Here is a 21,891-nt window from a genome sequence, read left to right on the forward strand (position 1 = left end):
TGAATGTTAAATTTTGTGTAATTAAGTGAGTAACTTGGTTATTGAATTTTTGTCTGTGATTTGCACATTCATTTACATAAATTAATTTGATTAAAGTCATTTTATATAATTACAAAAGAAATTGTTACATTCGAATCACGTTACCTCAACTACGGTATTTGATAGCTAATGCTACAAACATACGAAATATCCCGCGTCAAATCTTCTATTAAAATGAAGATAAACTGATCACCATGTCGCTAGGCAACAGTAGCCGAAGCGGTCATCTGTTGCCTAGAAAATCTAAATCTTTGTCACACTTCAACGTCACTCACAAACGTCACAAAATGGGAACAGAATTAGCCGGAAAAAAAGAAAATATGGCGGCCGCAGATGGAGGGGGAACACAAAATAAATCTGCAACTATTCCTAGTACTCCTAAAGATCCCATGAAATCATCTTCACCAGTGCACAGGTACGTTAATATTTATTTTATTTTTCCATACATTGATTGTTCACTTAGATTTATAAACATTAATGATGAATTAACTGTATGAATTCGTTTACCACGTAATGTTAATTTGAGGTAACTACTAAACTAAAACACAAATTTTAATAAGTGAAATGTGTGATAAATAACATTAAGTAGATAAATAAAGTCAATACCTATTTGTTGAAACGGAATTCCAACGTTGATTTTGTTTTTTAAACTTAATTATATCATATAAAGAAAAGATGGCGACACCTATAGAATTTAATTACAATATTTTTTTTATTAATATTTGAGAAACGTTTCATAAGATGTTTCTTTCTATATTTGATAAGGTCAATGAAATCATATACGTTCTATTTTTAATTAATTCATTTATGATATTGTCTATTATTCTTAATTTATAAGATATTTATGGCGGATGACAGTACTGCGTCCGCCATAATTTCCATTAGCAAACTTTTACGACAAACCGCGTAATGGCGGGTTAACACCAGTGGATGGTTTACTGAAAATAACACTTTTTACAACTTTAATAAGACTAATTCTATATAAAAAACCGTTTATAATAATATATGAGAAAAAACATAACAACTGTAGTCTAAAAAAATTGGAAATAGTTTTTAAATTAGAAGTTTCAGAAGACAGTATTGAATTTGATTTTGCGTACACATATTTGACATTACATACTTAGCCTATCTACTCATTTACGTCGTGGGGGAGAGTGGGAACTTTTTATATTAAATTACGTTTCTACTTAATTGATGTTTGTGAACTTTGTATATTTGAAAATAGATTTTTTCATCAATAAAATAGTAATATGTGTGTAAAATGTTAGTTACTCCTAAGCAGTTTTAATGGGGGATTACAAAAGTAGACCTAATAATTGGCCTATTCATTTAAGTGTTATAATATATCACTCAATAAGTCGAGTGAATGACACACATATGGAGCTGCAACTGTCAAATCCATGTGACTTTTATGAAGTACCAACTTTCGAAAGACTATGTGTAAAATTTCAATTAGTTAGAAAAAAGTGACAGCCATTTAAGTGAAGCTACTTTCGTTATTTTCAAATCTATGGATTAACAACAATTTCTTGTGTTAATTTATCATTGCTTATTGATGAAAAAAATACTGTACATGCTCAGCAATGGCTTCAAAAGTGTTATTCGGTCTCTTCTCCATCTAAAAGAACCACTTGTTATTGGTTTGCTGAATTTAAACGATTACGGTGAACGTTCTGGTCGTCCAATTGAGGTGGTTACTCCAAAAAACATCAAAAAAGTCCACGAATTGGTTATATCTAATAGTAAATTGAAATTGCGTGGGATAGCTGAGGCCGTAAAGCTGAGAAAGCTTTTTTCAAAATGGGTGCCGCGTTTACTCACAGTCGATCAAAAGCAACAACGTGTTGATGATTCAGAACAGTGTTTGGACATTTTCATACGTGATAAAACAGATTTTTTGCGTCGATATTAGACAATCGATGAAACATGGATCCATCACTTCACTCCGAAACCAAAACTATCATCATGCAGCCGGTAAACCACGTCCGAAATATCTAAAGGTGTAATAGTCAGCTGGGAATGTTGTAGCTTCAATATTTTGGGGTGCGTACGGAATATTGTTCATCGACTATCTCCAAAATGAAGAGATAATCAACAGCGAATACTACATGGATCGTTTGAATACAAAAATCAAGGAAAAACGGCCTCATATGTCGAAGAAAAAACCACTGTTTCACCAAGACAATGCACCGATTCACAAGTCGATGGCAACGATGGTTAAATTGAATGAATTACACTTCGAATTGCTTCGTATATTACAGATCTGGTCCCCAGTGACTACTGGCTATTAGCTGATCTCAGAAAAATGCTAGCAGGTAGGAAATTAAACTCAAATGAGAAGCAATTGCTGAAATTGAGGCAAAAGACCAATCCTTCTACACACACGGCATCGAGAAGTTAGAGAAGCGTTGGAATGATTGTAATTGCTCTTGAAGGAGATTACGTTGATGAATAATATCGATTTTTATGAAAAAAATGTGTTTTCCTTACTTAGTCAGATGACTTATTGAGTACGTCAATGATTTTTTTGATTTGGTATGAATTTGGTGCATTATTGAAGATTTTTTTAGGGTATTTCTGTTATATTTTTATTTGTGGACACCCATCCACCCATATTATTCGACAAAGGATAAGATCTGTATACAACTTTCGACCATTCCACTGTATTAATTCCAATATTTGTAAAATTATTGATAATTACATAGTAATATATTTTTTCCATCATTTTCGAGTTCCTTATGTTTTAAAATTTATTTATTTAGAGTCACATCAGCTGACAATCAAATAAAACATAAAGAAGATCACCCAAATAGTCTCAGTAATAATCACAAATCTAATAGCTATGTGGAAGGTAAATATCGAATGGTAATTACATCAGAAAGGCTCCTAAAGCTCAGGAAAACCATGGAAATGGCCACCAGAGATCACAAAGTTTTCTCAATTAGAGGTAAATCTTTGAGATTTCCGATATCATACACATTACCAATGATTTTTTTTTCAAATAAACTGTCACTGGACGCCAATTTGTAGGTGGTTGGCCTGTGATTAGAAGAGAATTGTTGAAGAGAAATTGGTTGGAAAAAGTCGAACCGGCCGTGAAACAAAAATTTTCTGCTATAGACGACGTCACTAGTAATTTACCAGCTAAACAGGATTGGGAATCGACCCAATCGTACGAGGAAAAATGCGAAAAAACGGTTTGTAAATATAATTTCAATATATGTGTTGGTTTCTTTTTCTACATTTAGGTCAAGATAACCATCACCTATCTAAATATCGGTTTTTTCGTACATAAAAACAGTCGCATTTCTATTTGGACAGCTCACAGACGTTGTTGAAGTAATTTTATAAGTATTATCAGGACCCAGCTTGGAATACTTTAACGGACGATGACAAGAAAGCCAAGAATCGCCAAACAATTAGTAAAATCGTCAATAGGGAATCGAAAACACTGAATAAAGTCAATTGTACTAATAATACGGTACCAGACTTTTGATACAAATCGACAACAACGCATTCCGAACTTGACACATACAAAAAGTTTTTTTCTTCTTCTTCAACATGGCAATCTTCATTTTCCATTCAGCCCGGGTCTAAAATTCTTAAGCCAGGATGTTCGTCTTCTTCCTGGACCTCTTTTTTCAAATATTTTTACTTGCAGGACGGCTGGGAGCAATGCGTATCTGGATTCGATCCTTGTAGCCGAAATACTTTATGGTTATCGTTACTTCTTGTTCTTTTTCTATTCCTCTGAAATCTTCGTTTCTTACCGGGGTTTCTTGAGTATTCCGTCTATGAAGCCACATTTCGAATACTTCAAAATTTTTGCTCTTGTCTCCAAAGTTCAAAGTCCAAGACTTAACTCAATAAAACAGAGCAGACGGAACGTTACCTCTAATTACTCATTCCCCGGGTCTTGTATTTACCGTTACTTAATGACCTTAACAGAAATTAATTTTTTTTTACCTCGAGAACTTAGGGTCAGAGATGCAACTTGGTATACAGAGTGTCCCACGACGAGTAAAACTATGGCAAAATACTTATAGTAAAATCATGAAAATTTCTACGTTTGGGTTTTAGGATACGATATTTTTAACTAAAGTATTTTCAAATATGTGTAATGTAATGTAAATATGACTGTAACTTTGTTATTTTAAATGGAACACCCTGTATATTAATACAGTTTTGAAATCTACGTGAAATTTTAACGTACTTTTGTTTTGACCTTATAAATTATTTTTTTAAGAAGATACCCTCAAAGATATGAAAATGGTTTCTATTCGGTTGCTTTTAGCAAAGTCAAACGTATTAGAATCTATGTTGAAAAATTTTCAATTTTCTACAGGGTCTGTATAAAAAGTGTTCAAAATTCAACTTAATAAATATCAAATTTCTTTATTTTTTTAGATAGAATCACCCAGTTTTTTCTATTTTAATGCATTCAGGGGTAAAAAATAAGGAAAATTCGATGGATCGATGTTGAAAAGTTTTTCATTTTATACAGGGTGTGTATAAAAAGTGTTCAAAGTTTAACTTCATAAATATCAAAATTTCTTTATTTTTTCAAATAGAACCACCCGGTTTTTTCTATTTTTATACATTCAGGGTTAAAAAATAAGGCAAATTTATGTATACTTTTTATATATAAATATATATATATATATATATATATATATATATATATATATATATATAAATTTTTAGAGATGCAATTTTGGTCTAAATTTTATTTATTCGTTATTAAATTGAGAACTAGCAATTTTAACGATTTTCGAGTAAGTATTGACAATTGACTAATGACAGTTAAATGAGTGTCATTTATTACAACAAAGCCTACTAAAAGTATATATGAAAAATTAAAACTTGATAAAAAATACAACAATAATTTATAACCTCAAATATCTCGGAAACGACTGAAAGTTGGAATAGTATTAGTAAATACAATTTGATTTGATTTTTTGTCACAGATCTTGACAAGATAAAGAAAAATACTTTTTTATTTTTTAATGCTTGTATCAACGGGTCAAAATAAAATTTAGACCACACCTGCACCTCTAAAAATTTACAGAAAACGTTTAATATCTGGATAACGGTAAGGTTTAGGTATAAGTATACATGAATTTGCTTTATTTTTTACCCCTGAACGCATTAAAATAGAATAAACCGGGTGGCTCTATTTAAAAAAATAAAGAAATTTTGATATTTATGAAGTTAAACTTTGAACACTTTTTATATACAACCTGTATAAAATGAAGAATTTTTCAACATCGATCCATATACGTCTGATGTTGTTAAAAGCAATCGAACAGAAATCATTTTCATATCTTTAAGGGTATTCTCGTAAAAAAATAATTTATAAGGGTCTGCAACGGTAAAATTTTTTACAAAAAAATTAATAACTCAAAAAGTATGCATTTTTCGAAAAAAGTTTTTAAACAAAAGTACACTAAAATTTTACGTAGATTTCAAAAATGTATTAATATATAGGGTGTTCTATTCAAAATAAGAAAGTTACAGTCGACTTCTGGTAGAACCGGAAGACGGCCATCTTCCAAAATATTTTAGTAAAAAAGATCGTATCCTAAAACCCTAAAGTAGAAATTTTCATGATTTTACTATATACATATACAATATACTGATACTTTTAGCTTGTCGTGGGACAGCCTGTATAGTTAAATTACGTCCAATCGTTATATTTTGGGCTCCAGTCTCCGCTTTTAGTCGGTTCTTCTTCTAAATCTGATTTTTACTCAGATAACTTCCTATTTCAATAAATTTTTCGAATTTTATTAGATGTTGGCAATTAAATTTTCGTAGACTTCTCTGTCCGCCACTGTGTAAATTAAATGATTGTCGAATGTTGTTGTTGAAAAATTCAATTTTTTATTTAGATCATATCGAGAATGCTACAAAATTACGACGTCGATTTTTATTGGAGTATGAGAAAAGATCAATGCGATTTACAACACAGGGCGAACTCTTTTAAATTACTCAATAGATTCAGCAGATCGCTCTATGCCTCTAAAGAAGGACTGGCTCTTTTGTTACAACAATCGTATTGGTACAACGAAAGCGGCGTTGCCAGTATTAATTTCCCGAGAACTTACGTATTAGGTAAGTTTTGGCATAACGATTTTTAATCTAGATTAACAAATTAAAATTTTACTCGCAGTTTTTAATCACAAAACGGTGGGATGAATTTATACACGCGGTATATTTTACTTGTATGTAATTTATTTATACACTAAACACTTAACATGGTTTACTTACTTACTAATACTTAACGCACTAATTTATTTAAATACTTTTTACTATCCCGACTTCAAATTATTTACTGATTCTGGATGCAATAGAAAGAGAAAAAGAAAGATGGAGAAGGAGAAAGATAAAGAGACGAAGAGAGAGAGAGAGAGAAAAGAAAAAGAGAGAGAGGGAAGAGAGAGAATAGAGAGGGAAGGGAGAGGAAAGAGAATAACAGAGAGAGGACAGAGAAAAGAGAAAGAAGAGAAAAAGAGAGAGAATAGAAAGGGAAGAGAGAGGAAAGAGAGAAAAGAGAGGGGAAAGAGAAAAAGAGAGAGAGAGGACAGAGAAAAGAGAAAGAAGAGAAAAAGCGAGAGATAGGGAAGAGAGGGAATAGAGTGGGAAGGGAGAGGAAAGAGAATAACAGAGAGAGAGGACAGAGAAAAGAGAAAGAAGAGAAAAAGAGAGAGATAGGGAAGAGAGAAAAGAGAGAGGGAAGAGAGAGGAAAGAGAAAGAAGAGAAAAAGAGAGAGAGATAGGGAAGAGAGGGAAAAGAGAGAGGAAAGAGAAAGAAGAGAAAAAGAGAGAGATAGGGAAGAGAGAGAAGAGAAAAGAGAGAGGACAGAGAAAAGAGAGAGATGGGAAAGGGAGAGAATAGAGAGGGAAGGGAGAGGAAAGAGAATAACAGAGAGAGAGAGGACAGAGAAAAGAGAAAAAGAGAGATATAGGGAAGAGAGAGAATAGAAAGGGAAGAGAGAGCATAGAGAGAGGAAAGAGAGAAAGAGAGAGATTCGTTGTTTTGTTGATTGGTCGGGCCCTAATTTTCTAATGTCACGATTTGAGGTATTCTTCTGGGTCTTTGTTTCGTGGATACCGTTAAGTTATCCGCGCGGTCCGTCTAGTGTCAGTTCTCGTCGTATTTTCTTACGGCCGTGTAATAAACAAGCTATTTTCTTGTTTTCGTAGGTTTTCCAGACCATTACAATTTTTTCGTAGACGATTTCAGAATGACAGCTTGTTTGGGTCTTCTGAAATGGTTCGAAGAAACTTACGAAAACGGCGACAAACACGATATTCAATCGGCAGAAGGAAAAGTTCCTTATGCAACTTTACAATTCGCAATTGACAGGTAATTTTCGCAATTTTTTCCGATCGAGAAATTTCCGAATTCGTTTTGTTTTGTACATGCAACGTTTCGGAATAAATTTATAACCTGAAAATGCGCAACAGCGAACAATGACCTTTTTCCTGTAAGGAAACGGAACGTCTTCAACAATATCGAAGGAAAACTCGAAGGAAATCCAAACGTACCGAAAAGAATTGACATAAAACCCGTAACATTGTTCACAGTTTCAAAAATTATTCTACAGGTTACGAAAATATAAAGTAGTACGCGTTTTTTGGATAGTAAACAGAGAAGGAAAATATTCCCCAGCTTACTTATATCAAAGGTGGGACGAGGAAAGGGAATACCAACTATGGAATTGGTAAAAGATGCTATTGGAACAAGAAACGTATCCAAACAACAGGATATGTTCTTAAACGGTTTGGACCAAGATCAATGGAGATCACAGAACACTCAATCCAGAAGTCCATGGGGTGATCACTGGACGTTGTACTGCTAGCACACAATTCCAGAAATTTGGAATTGTAACTGACAAATATTGCAAACAATATAACATCCACACTATTCGCCTTATTTGGTTATATTTGATTTCTATTTATTATCTAACCTAAAGAAACTTTTATGATATTTCGAAATATACGAGGGTGGTTCAAATGAACCAGCAAACAATTTAAAGTCGTAAACGTGGCTGCACTGGATGTTAAGAAGCGTAGAGAACAGTCGGGAACATCATTATTCGTTTTTTGGTCAAAGATCGCTTTCCGAAGCGATATTGCTACCAGACATCACGATGGAAATTGGGTTGGAACTGGATCACCCTTCTTATAATCCCTATTATTTATTTGGTGCATTGAAAGGGGCACTTGGCGGACTGCGATTCGAAAACAATGCGGAGACAGAATCCTTGGTACACGAATGGTTACGTGATAAACTGAAAGATTTTCACGAAGAAGACATCCGAGAGCTTCCGGAGGCTATCAAGAAAAAATATCGCCCTTTTAACTTTTTCATAGCAAAACTCCGGTTCATGTTTGAGCCATCCTCGTATTAACGATCGATATTTATTACAATTTTTCCAGATGTAACGATTATATAGCCAAGCAAAAACATTTAGATATAGATAAAGATTTGCCTCAAATTTGGGATCACGAATGGGAACAATTTTTATCGAATTATTATAACATCGTACATCAAGGTGGATATTTCATAGATTTTTCCGAATCTTTAACGAACGCTTACGGTAAGTAACAAACAAAAACCAATATTTTGATACCAGCAACACCGTCTTGCACTCCATTAGACTATTCTCCCTGACGCTTTGACGAAATTAACTCAAGTTCAAAGCGCATATCCACACAATCACGCTAGGAACTCATTTTTTGAGGACTTGGCAACAGGGAATGAGTTGAACGATTTGAACTGGGCATAAAGGATTTTGCGTTGGACGTGGGAGGTCCATGAACGAGATGGTCAGACTATGTTATTAGAATGCAATCAAACGGGATGAATGCAGATACAGAACTGACACATTAGTGAGTTGAAGGAAAAACTTGGAATAACTTACGACAAAAACCATCAGAGACTTTTTCGTGGCTCGAAAACATAATTGCGGAAAAAAAAGAAGATTTCGAACGACAAACTGAAGTGAACTTCGTCTTATTTCGAGTCTTTTAACTCGGTCCCAAAATCCGACAAAAATCAATAGTCGACCGAGGTGAATCAGCACGAAGCGAAGTGAAGTTTGTGGAAAAAAGCGGAAGTGGATGACAATCGACAGTTGACAGAGGCGAAGAAGCACAAAACGAAGTGAAGTTTACCTCTATAAGGAAAATAAGAAGAAGGTTGATGACAAACTGAAGTGATTAGTGTTAAAACTTCGTCTTACTTCGAGTTTTTTAACTCGGCCTCAAAATCGGACAACAATCAATAGTTGACCGAGGCGAAGAAGCACGAAGTGAAGTGAAGTTTGTGGAGGAAAACAGAAAGTGGATGACAATCGACAGCTGAACGACGCGAAGAAGCACGAAGTTAAATGGAGTTTGCCTATATGTGGAAAAAAGAAAGTGGAGGACAATTGACAGTTGACAGAGGCGAAGAAGCCCGAAGCGAAGTGAAGTTTACCTCTATAAGGAAAATAAGAAGAAGGTTGATGACAAACTGAAGTGATTAGTGTTAAAACTTCGTCTTACTTCGAGTTTTTTAACTCGGCCTCAAAATCGGACAACAATCAATAGTTGACCGAGGCGAAGAAGCACGAAGTGAAGTGAAGTTTGTGGAGGAAAACAGAAAGTGGATGACAATCGACAGCTGAACGACGCGAAGAAGCACGAAGTTAAATGGAGTTTGCCTATATGTGGAAAAAAGAAAGTGGAGGACAATTGACAGTTGACAGAGGCGAAGAAGCCCGAAGCGAAGTGAAGTTTGCCTCTATAAGGAAAATAAGAAGAAGGTTGATGACAAACAGAAGCGAAGAGTGTTAAAACTTCGTCTCACTTCGAGTCCTTCAACTCGGTCGCAAAATCCGACAACAATCGATCAACAATCACACTGTTTAGAATACCACTACACCACCAACACACAATTACTCTGCTTGTCTTTTGACTCTGAAGACTACAACTTGGTTATCGAAACGTGTATCAGACAGAGTAATTTTGTGTTTTGGTGTAGTAGTAGTGTAAACAGTGTGTTCAGTGTGAATATCACCAACGGTTTCACAAATTCCAACTTGATCAATAGTCGACCGAGGTGAAGCAGCACGAAGCGAAGTGGAGAAAAAGTAGATGGTGGATGACAAACTGAAGTGAGCCGATTAGTGTTGAAATTCCTTTCATTTCGAGTCCTTTAACTCGGTCGCAAAACCCAACAATACTCTACAACAGTTGACCAAGGTGAAAAAACACGAAGTGAAGTGAAGTTTGTCTCTAGGAAGAAAAAAAAAGATGGTAGATGATAGGAGTCCTTTAACTTGGTAGCAAAATAATTGACAGTTGAGCGAAGTTTGTCTCTATGTGGAGAAAAACAGAAAGTGGATGACAATTGACAGTTGACAGATGCCAAGGAGTTAATTTCAGTTAATTTAAGTGTGTTTTCTAATGGAATCGTTTTAAATATGTTCGATTTCACTTGGCAACGACAGTGTTGCCGGTTTTGGATACATATTGACACGTAATTGTTTATAACTCGATAATTCTTGCTGGGTAAACTATCGACAGCTCATTTGATGTTTATTTTCATTATTTACTTTTGTTGTAAATCACTCTTCTACATACGTTTCGATCGAACATTCTGTTCGACTATAAACACCTCTGTTAAAATTTATATTATCACGTATCCGGATTTTTTTAAATAGCACACGAACGTACTCTTGTCTTGGTACGTATTTCCACCGTTAGATAGCGCAACTCGCTACTATTCCATTGCGTTTCGTTTGAAAAACGAGCTAAATTGAAAAAACAACAAAAACTTATATTTCTTGTCGCTTTTTTCGTTTTGTTTCTGCGCTTATCCGTACAAGGATGGTCGAGTTGTGGTTGCGACAGCGCTGTTGCCGCGATGTTTACTTGAGAACGTTTCAGCTAACGTAAAATCGACGCTGAAAGAAATGCGACAACACTGGCCTCAATACGGCATCGACGGACAGAAAAACATTTGGATTTTGAAACCCGGCAATAAATGTAGAGGTAGAGGTATCTATTTGGTTAAAACTATCACCGACGTTGATAAAGTGATGAATTTAAAAATGAAATACGTCGTACAGAAATATATAGGTGAGCGATTATATTTCCTTAACGTTTTCAAATTAAAAAAAATCGTCAGTAATTTTTAGAACGGCCGTTGATTATATATAAGACGAAATTCGATATACGACAATGGTTTTTGGTCACGTGTACGCAACCTCTCACGATTTGGATGTACAGGTAAGATAATTACGAATTACGAATATATATATTGGCGAGTCACTTACTTTCAAAACGTGAAATATAATGAAAAAATACGAAAAGTTAAAACGACTAGTATCCAAGATGGACTTGAAGAGACCAAGCGTGGGAATACCTTGACTTAACTCTTCATAAAGAGCTCTTAGCCCGATAAAACATCAACCTGCAAGCAGTGACCACCCCTTGGTACATCAGGACCCAGCAGATGTACCGAAAATTGGACCAAAAGAAGAAAAAAATCTCCAGAAGAATATTTCGAGACTTGATGACCCAAAGGAGACTACACCCGGCATCCAAGCCCCAGAAAATGGCTGAAGCACTATCAGAGGCGAAGAAAAATATAAGAAATAGGACAAACAATAACTCGAAATAATAAAGAAAACTGAGTCAAATGCTCGGAAAGAAACTTTGGAATCATCAATCACTCAAAGGGATATGACGTAAAAAAGGGTGACGAGCAATTTTGTGCTAATCGGTCAAGGAATTCATTTTTTTTTATTGTGCGATCCTACTGACTGCGCCAGTTATATTTTCGTTATTTAAAATCAAATTTTCGAAAACTTATTCATGAAAAAATGAATATTAACAATAAAACATCAATTTCTATATCGTTTTTATCTACAATATTTAAACTGCAACATTTTACATTATTATTCTTCTTGTTCATTCTTCACTAATAGATCTATCACCTGTTTCTTCTTCGGAACCTTTCCTCATCATTGTTCTAGATTATCACCTCATTCGTGATCGACCTCTACTCCTGCAGTGTTTTCCCGAGATCCGCCTGAGGATATTCATTACTGTGGTTTCCAACGTTTGTTTCTGGCCTTGTTTCTGATGTATAGGTCATTAAAGGTCCAATTGTTGCCTTTCTGTTTCTTGTCTCAGGTATTTGTGACGCCGTACTATGTTATGAAGACCTCATTTGCTCTGGCTACTTGTCCTCTTGCCTCGTCTTCTACTTATCCATAACTGGTTATGTCTCAATTCCGAGGTACGTTCGAGCGGATATAACTGTGGATATTGATTTTAAACATCTGTAGGTGTTAGTGTTCGAGAAAGACGTGCCTTGGTAGCTGATAAAAAAGGCTTGAACTTTCCTTGAACGAAGGAGTCCCGATAATTTGACGTCTGCAAATACTGCTCTAGGTGCGATTATGTTGGACAGCTCGGAAGAGCATTTGTCGTGGTGGTATCGGTAAAACAGAGTCAAATAGGCGTCTTCTAAGCTCTAAGCTGTCCGAGATAACCCTGCATCGCCTATAAGTCGATCTGCTCTCTTCTGTATTGAGTCCAGCATCTTCAGTGTATGTTTGAGAGCCGAGCTCCAAATAAGCAAGCAATGGACGAATCTGGACCCTGTAGAGGATCAGAAGCTGTTGAGGAGTATAAAGTTTTTAGTTCTTAAAGATTTTGTGAAGCTGCCTTAGCTAAATCGACCACGTGACTATGCCAGGGACAACCAGCTTCGAATTCAAACCTTCCTGAGGTGTGTCCATCGACCTGGACCAAAGGAGTCCCCCACCCTGTGAGCCAACTCACTCATACCCGTTGATATATCTTCATCTTCATTTATAAAACGGCCGATGTTCTGGTAGTATCCACATTGTTGTCAGATGTTTAGTTTATCGGGGAACTTTGTGATTTTTTGTTTGCTTTTGAAATCGTTTGATATATACGAACAAATATTATGATTTATAAATTTTTAGAGACTGCTATTTACGGTTTAGCGGACAAACTTTCAGTCTAGATAATTTCCACGAATCGCTCCATTTAACGAACCACGCGGTACAGTGCAAGTACACGAACATGGAACAAAGAGACAAAGCCTTACCCGTAGATAATATGTGGGACAGTCATACTTTCAAGGCTTATTTAAAACAGATCGGATGCGCGCAGAAATGGAATGAAATAATCTACCCAGGTAAGTATTCCATACATACAAACACAGACGTCTATCTCTGGATAGAAGATGAGCCTCAACGTGGAGGGATACCTGAACTTGTATCCTTCAAAAAGAAGAGGAAAATAACACAAGACATCGCGAGAGTAGGAATCTCCTGGATTATTAAGGCCAAATACTTGGAAGTCATCCTGTACCAAGGTGGTATTCAAGAGCCGTGTCGACCACATAGTACTAAAGTTATATCCTCTAAAAAACAAGAGGAAAGTGCTACAAGAGTACTATCAAGGCCAAATACTTGGGATATATCCTAAACCAAGAACTGAGATCCGAGGACTACGCCGATTACCTAGTGGACGAGACTAGAAAGACAGAAGAACGACTAGCAGGACTCATCGCAAGACTACCCAAGTTGTACTTGAAGACCAAGCCTTATTATACAGTTTGCCATCAATTCGTGGGGATACACTGCCGCAAATACCCATAAGGAGTTCCAAGTCCGGCTAAATAACAACCCAAGGCAAACAGTGAACGCCCTTTGGTTCATCAGAACTCTGCCGATCTACCGAGAATCCGATAAAATTGGTGCAGGTGACGAAGATGACTCCTTCAACATCTCACGCGTCACTGCGTTCAAGGTTAATCGCCACAAGTCCCAGTCACCGCGCACTCGGTCTGGACGCACATTTACACTGTCTAATGGTCGTCATACACGTCGCGGTTCACCGTGTTCGGTCGAGTTTGAGTTGAAGATACACTCTGATGGATCGGTTGTAGTTTATAGTGAAGGTGTTTTGGATCAACTTGTCTTTTAATTTTGAAGACTTGATATAGTAGTTATTTCGAGTTTTTATTAGGAATGCAGGAAAGTATAACTTGCGCGATGTTGGCCAGTCAAGATACGATGGATAGAAGACAGAACACGTTCGAAATGTACGGGGCGGATTTTATGTTATCCGAAGATTTCACGCCTTGGTTATTGGAACTGAATTGTAGTCCGGATCTTTCTTTTTCTACCAGTGTCACCAGCAAGCTATGTCCTCAAGTTATGGAAGATATAATTAAAGGTGAGTGATGGGGTTCTTCTCTATGCTACGTATTTTATATAGTGAGAGCTACCCACATAAAATGCACGTGATTCGAATTGAATAGAGCGAACTGGAAGATGGTTAGGTGAAGTCTAACCGGTAGAAATGTCTGGCGAGAGTTCTCGGACTTGTCTGTAAGCATCTTCCAAGTATTTAACTAATTATTGGTAAATTTGGAATGATATTTTGTTTATAAATGTTTCTAGTTGTTGTTGGTCTACTAGAATTCATTTTTTTTATCTCACGTCTCCAGTTTGTCGACAGTTTCGTTTAATAGTTATAAATGTACTTTTTGATTGGTAAATTTCTTGTAGGAATCTTTTCTGCATAATGCGAGTTGATTTTAAAAATAAAAAAATATTTTTTTTATAAAGATTTCATTTTAAATTTGGTGACTATACATGTTGTGGTGATAGGACATGAATTTGTTTATTTCGAATTGTAGAATTTACGTGCCCGATAAAGCGAGGTATGCGGCGATAAAATGGGAAAATATCGAAAATACCGAAAAATTCTTATTGAATTTTTAGTAGAATAAAGAATTTTTGATATTTCCATCATTTTCCACGTTATTGTCTTCGTTTTTGGTAAGATAGAAAACACTTTCTTCAGAAATTTTCCCGATTTCTTGTCGCTTCGTTTGCCACGCAGATATAACTTGAAAAATCGTGTAAATTTTTGAGTAGAGAGTTTTCTAGAACATGAAAAGTGACGAAATTATGAAAAATCATGAAAATACCGAAAAATTCTTATTGAATTTTCAGTAGAATAAAGAATTTTTGATATTTTCATAATTTTTCATGTTATTGCCGCGTACCTCGCTTCGCTCGGCACGCAGATTTCATTTCCAATAGGTTAAAAAAATCTTTTAATCAGATTTTTTGGCAATTTTTTGAGTTTTCTATTCTATAAAAATCGAAATCTGCGTGCCGAGCGAAGCGAGGTACGCGGCAATAATAAGAAACATGAAAGTCATAAGCAAATCGAAAAATTCTGTCTTCTATTCGGTGGAAAATTAATTCCAAGTGTCTTTAATCAATGATTTTTGATATTTCCATCATTTTCCACGTTATTGTCTTCGTTTTTGGTAAGATAGAAAACACTTTCTTCAGAAATTTTCCCAATTTTTGTCGCTTCGTTTGCCACGCAGATATAACTTGAAAAATCGTGTAAATTTTTGAGTAAAGAGTTTTCTAGTATTCTAGAACATGAAAAGTGACGAAATTATGAAAAATCATGAAAATACCGAAAAATTCTTATTGAATTTTTAGTAGAATAAAGAATTTTTGATATTTTCATAATTTTTCATGTTATTGCCGCGTACCTCGCTTCGCTCGGCACGCAGATTTCATTTCCAATAGGTTAAAAAAATCTTTTAATCAGATTTTTTGACAATTTTTTGAGTTTTCTATTCTATAAAAATCGAAATCTGCGTGCCGAGCGAAGCGAGGTACGCGGCAATAACAAGAAACATGAAAATCATGAGCAAATCGAAAAATTCTGTCTTCTATTCGGTGGAAAATTAATTCCAAGTGTCTTTAATCAATGATTTTTCATATTTCCATCATTTTCCACGTTATTGTCTTCGTTTTTGGTAAGATAGAAAACACTTTCTTCAGAAATTTTCCCGATTTCTTGTCGCTTCGTTTGCCACGCAGATATAACTTGAAAAATCGTGTAAATTTTTGAGTAGAGAGTTTTCTAGAACATGAAAAGTGACGAAAATATGAAAAATCATGAAAATACCGAAAAATTCTTATTGAATTTTTAGTAGAATAAAGAATTTTTGATATTTTCATAATTTTTCATGTTATTGCCGCGTACCTCGCTTCGCTCGGCACGCAGTTTTCATTTTTGATAAGATAGAAGACAATTTTTTCAGAAATGTATTGTCGCCTCACTTGCCACGCAGAAATAGCTTGAAAAATCGTAAAGAATCTTCCATCCTACTAAAAACGAACTCTGCGTGCCGAACGAAGCGAGGTACGCCGCAATAACTTTTGTGTTTTTCTTATTGTGCCCTGTCAGGCCCACCTGACGTTGACAATCTTTATTTTTTTTTTGTTAAAGTAACAATTTCGTAAGTTCGTAAATGATTTATTATTATACATATTTTTTTAAAACCTAACGGGAAATCCTAAATCTAATTAAATTATTAATACACTTTGGATTACTTTGTCTTCACTTGGCAAAGCTAGAAAAAAATTCCGCATCCCATACAACGTTTTTCTTGTCCATTCCTCGCTTTTTCCTGCTTGTCTTAATACGCGTCTTTTATTGTCCTTCAATTCTGTGACGTTAGTTTCTCGTTTTTTGTTCTTATATTGAATGTCATTTCACTAAAATCACCAATATGACAAACATGTTTGCCAATAGTCGCATTCGGCGAACGAAACCATCAGGGTTCCCAACTTAGTGGTTTCCCCTCCGAATTTAGTGGAAAACATATGAAATGGGATATTTTTAGGGATTTTATATTTTTAAGGGAATCTTTATAACCTCAAATTTTAATTTTTCATTTGAAATCCAGCAAAATAAAGGTGTAATAGTATAGGGAAATCATTTAATGTGAATATCTATAATTTTAAAATATCGTATTTGAAGAAAATGATTTGTTACTTGATGTTTTCGATAATTGTTAATAAAGAATTTTAAAAAAATTATGTTGCTGGGAGGAATTATTCATTGATTGGATTTTTTTGTATTATTTACGAAGTAGGGACGGTTTCTACGCATTAAAGGCTCTGTATACCTGCGTCAGACACTTTAAGACTTACAGGAACCCAAGCTGACGGTCTCAACTTCAAACGCGTTTAAAATATCGTAAACGTTCGAAATCCGGGAAACGCTTCGACAGATTTATGTCTACCTACATGTCGATTAAAAATCCGTTAATAAAAAAAAATTGAATGATTTCTTTAAAATCTCAAGGACGAAGTCTCCCTAAAAAATATTTGACAACTTATTTTATAAATAATGGAATTTTTTAATGGGAATCCCTAGTAATTTTAGGGTTTTTTTTACTAGGGCTTCGGGGAAATGAATTTTTGACAGTTGGGAACACTGGAAACCGTTTTGCAACTATCGTACAAACCTAACGGAATCGTTCGCTACAAACTCGACACGTTCTGGAGCGGTCGCCATGTTTTCAAAATATATCTGTCATAAACAAAGAGGTTTTGACAGCGAACGCAGCTGAATGCGACAATACGAAAATTGTGACCAAACGTATTAAGGCAAATTTATTTCTTAAGCCTTATTATATGTTTTTCGTGATGATTTAAGGTCAATTTTTACTTATTTTATATTAATTTGATCGACTTTACCTGGTAGCCAACTTCCAGCGTCCGCTATTTCAATCTGCGACCGTGTCACATGCATTTTATAACTCTAATACCTAATGTTGTTTGAAAACCTTTTTTATGTAAGTTGTCAGTACTGCTGCAAGTTGATTTATCAAGTAGGACGGAATAATGTCTAAATATTTTGATTAATCTAATCCTGTTCTATACTATAAATAAATTGTATATTGGAGGCTGCACAACGAGTACAAATTAATTTTAAAAATTATCTTTTACAGTGGTAATCGACAGACGGAAAGATCCGAACGCCGATACGGGATTATTCGATTTGATTTACAAACAAAATTTTCCGAGAACGCCCCCCTATTTGGGTATGAATCTCTCGGTGAGAGGTAGAAAAATTTTCCGGAGTCGATCTAAAATAAAAGACAAAGAAAAAATCGAAAAAGAAAAAACGTTGATGCGTTTGAGAAAACAAGATTTCGTGAAAACCGAATTCATCAGGTGAAAATTCGAGATCTCGTTAATCAATATTGTTTGAATGTGTTTTTTTCTTTTTTTGGTTCGATTCAGGGATAGCCAAATAAGAAAGATGCTTCCGATACCGAAAACTCTGCCGATAAATGTTTATAAAGGACCGGTGATTGCGGATTTTATAGAAGATTTGCAAAAATCGTCGAACGCCATAGATACCGGCGTCGATTTTATACCGATCGTAAGAACCGAATCGAATAAGAAGAAATACGATTTCGGGAAAATAAATACGAGGGTATTGCGATGTTGCACGACTAAACAACAAAAAACAACGGGAAAAGCCCGGTAGGGCTGTTCTTATTTCAATTATTACAAAATCCTCAATACTAAGTCGATGACTATCATAATATTTGGTTTGATTGGATAATTTCATATTATTTACAAATAAAAAACTAATAATACTTGTAATGAAAAGGATTCTACGAGGAAATATCCCAAAAGTGTATTTATTTTTAACCGTAATATCCTTTAAGCTTCGTACGCTATTCCCAGCGATGTTCAATAAGATCGACACCATTTTTATAATAAGAATTGTCAAATTTCTAAAAATAGCCATTAACTGCCGACAACACTTTTTCATAGTTGGAAAATCTTTTACCATCAAGCCATTTTTTCAAGTCTGGCAATAGGGTGGATTAGGTATCAATTCAAACTTTAATTCATCAATTTTGGCCATTTCAATAACGGCTGGTGCATTATCTTGATGAAACAACATTTTCTCTTAGCTGTTTTTGCTCGATTTCTTCGTTAAAACGTTTCAATAAGTTCGCATATTACTCGCCGTTGGGAGTTTTTCCTTTTTCAAGATATTCAATGGAAATAATCCGACGCGCATTCCCAAAAACCGAAGCCGTGACCTTGCCTTCAGATGGAACGGTCTTTGCCTTCTTTGGAGCCGCTTCTCCCATTTCAGTCCATTATTTTGATTATTCTTTTGTTTCTGGGATGTTATGAAACGGCGTTTCTGTGTAATTAATATTGCAAAACACTCGATGGAAACATCTTCACGACACTGTTTATGTTCCATTTTGAGCAAACGCGGCATCCATTTTGCGCACAGCTTTCTCATGTCAAAATGTTCAGTTAATAGCAGCGAAAACATAAAAATGACGAAAATATCATGGAAAATCATGAGAATATCGAAAATTTTGAGTAAAAGTGTCTAACGAAGTGAGGTACACAGAAATAACATAAAAAATCGGAAATTTTAACGATTTTTTTTTTCCGAGTTCTTTACTCTGAAATATTCGATATTTTCATCATCTTTCAAGTTATTGCCGCGTACCTCGCTTCGCTCGGCACGCAGATTTCATTTTCAATAGATTAAAAAAAACCTATAATCAGAATTTTTTCAGTAAAAGGTCGAAAAATTTGAAAATCTAGTTTTAAATATGCAATTTTTGTATCTACGATTTTTTTGTACGAGCTAAAATGACAGAGATATCAAAGTAAAAGGCTTTAATTTAGCAAAAAAACCAATTTCCGAAAAATTTAATGCGGTTTTCCTAATTTCCCTGGACTATATAAACTACTAGTGGAGATAAAAATATTAAAAACCTCCAAATTTGATAAAAGTACAAAAAAAACATTGTAAATCTATGTAAACATTAAATTTTTTTCGTATAACGATTTTTACAGACCATTTTGAAAATAATCAAACAACATCGACACAGTTAAATTTCATTATTTCATAAAAAACACTAAATAAACATAAATTTGTTATTCAATAGCATATGGGTCGAAACCAACCCTGTTCCATTTTATGAATATAAATATTTCTTTTTGTTAATTTATCGTTCATTCAAAAAAAAACTTTTGTTAATTGTAAAATTAGAGGATTTTGTAATTTTTGATATGGGAACTATCCGTATCTGAAATAATAAAAACAAATCTACTGAAAAATCTTCTGTTACAGAGCAAATCGAAACGTAAAAGAAAGCAGTAGAGAGATAATACGATCCTGTAATAATACAAGTAATTGGACCAACTTCAAACTAACATTAGAAGATACTGCCAGTCTATTAAAGGGGACCAATCATTTAATTAAAAATAAAAACGTTTTTGATGACTTCAATAAAAATTCTTATAAAAGTCTGAATATTAATGTGTTCGATCTAAATGAGATGCTTAAAAATATCGAGAAATAGTCTGTAGTCGATTGCAAAATTTTCATTCGAAAATCATATCGATAGTTAATTAAAATCGATAAACAAACTTCATCTTTTTCTATTGACAGTAAAAACACATACATATCTAGTAAGTAACGACATACGTTCTTTTGGATGCTTCAATATGACATCATCATGTTGAAAACAGCTAGCGACAAATAATAAACTAGACAGGGTCGGTATCAGGAACAAAATGTCTAAATAAAAATTAGAAAAATATTAACTACTAATTTATTTAGGAATAGAGGAAACTAATAAGCGCGTTTGAAATTATTGGAACTATTCCCTATACGGGGAGATTGCACCTTTGGGAGTAATTTGAAATCAAATGTTTAATTTGAACAACAAAAAGTTATCCAAAAAATAAAATGGGATTAAAATTATAAAAATGAAATTTTCTTATTTCAAGCCGTAAAATTCATATATACAACGTGTTTAATAACAATTCAGGAGCTGTAGGTGAAACCGGAAATTAATCAACTCCATCTTCAGTTACCGTTATTAATTTTGACTTCCGTTTCCGACTTTCCGGTTGTTCTCAGTTATTTTCAATATAATATTTGTCTTTAAATCAATTGTTACGTGAATATTGATATGATTAATATGGTTAACTTGTCTAATTATATCTTAAATTACGTCATTACATCTTGAAAAAATTAAATATTTATTTTATTGTGCATATACAATGATGTGAAAATAATTAAAGTTGAAGAAAATAACTCTTAGTTTTTCATTTAAAAACCTAGTCCAAATAAAATTATATTAAAAGTGAATGAATTGAAAAGAAACTCCATTCCCAGTGCAGACACCAAGTTAATTAGTACACAACTAGTCAAATTTAATTAATGGAATAAAATAAAATAATTATAATAAAAAAAATAATTATAATAAAATAATCAATAAAAAAAAATTAATTAGTTCCTCTTTTTATACCATAGACCGTCCCTGCTTACCAAACGATCGAATCTGAAAATGACATGGAACACGCTACGAATATATCCGCTTTAATATTACAGTCGCCCGTTCGTTTTGTATAATCTCGAACAAAACGGATCAGTTCTTTTGTATATTATTCCAGTAAATATGTTTTAGACATTACAAATTATATTTAACAATGTAGAAAAATATAGATATTGTATATTAATGAAGTTTATTTTGATATAAAGTGTGGCAACATTGTGAATTACCTGCCTTGTCGGTTGGTATTTGATTTCCCATAACCCGAACGAGGCGAAGGAAAGTCCATGATCAGTGGCGACTTAATAACAACAGTGCCCTGGTCGTTAACCTCAAAATTATTATTCTATTTTTTATCAATCAAATGATTTTTTATATAAAAATCTGTATGCATATTTATTTTATCATGTATTAATAGCATAGGTTGTTCCGTTAAATATTAACGTGCATTTTATTTACTTATTTATAAAACGTTGCCAAATTGATATATTTATCGATAACGTTCTAATTAATATTATTTGTTGATTATTCTAAATCTATTTAGACTTCAATAAAATAAAGAATTACTAAAGCGACTTGAGTATTTTAACATTAAA

At 34.1% G+C, this 21,891-nt stretch overlaps 1 protein-coding gene across 2 annotated transcripts; it reads left to right on the forward strand.

The window, feature by feature from the left end:
* The first annotated feature begins 81 nt into the window (after positions 1–81).
* LOC130901176 (tubulin glycylase 3A-like) lies at positions 82–21,023 on the forward strand. 2 transcript variants are annotated; one of them, XM_057812342.1, is made up of 13 exons: positions 82–454; positions 2,802–2,986; positions 3,070–3,236; positions 5,931–6,153; positions 7,246–7,408; positions 8,485–8,645; positions 10,981–11,172; positions 11,232–11,322; positions 13,053–13,267; positions 14,104–14,313; positions 17,915–18,140; positions 18,210–18,455; positions 20,086–21,023. In XM_057812342.1, exons 1-13 carry the CDS (start codon positions 234–236, stop codon positions 20,315–20,317), a joined length of 2,532 nt encoding a protein of 843 aa, XP_057668325.1. In that variant the 5' UTR covers positions 82–233; the 3' UTR covers positions 20,318–21,023. The 2 variants fall into 2 exon arrangements, with proteins under 2 accessions (XP_057668325.1, XP_057668326.1); XM_057812343.1 differs by having other exon boundaries at positions 18,210–18,405; positions 20,086–20,268.
* The last annotated feature ends 868 nt before the right edge of the window (positions 21,024–21,891 follow it).

The sequence above is a fragment of the Diorhabda carinulata genome, chromosome X, assembly GCF_026250575.1.
Source record: "Diorhabda carinulata isolate Delta chromosome X, icDioCari1.1, whole genome shotgun sequence".
NCBI classification, from domain to species: domain Eukaryota; kingdom Metazoa; phylum Arthropoda; class Insecta; order Coleoptera; family Chrysomelidae; genus Diorhabda; species Diorhabda carinulata.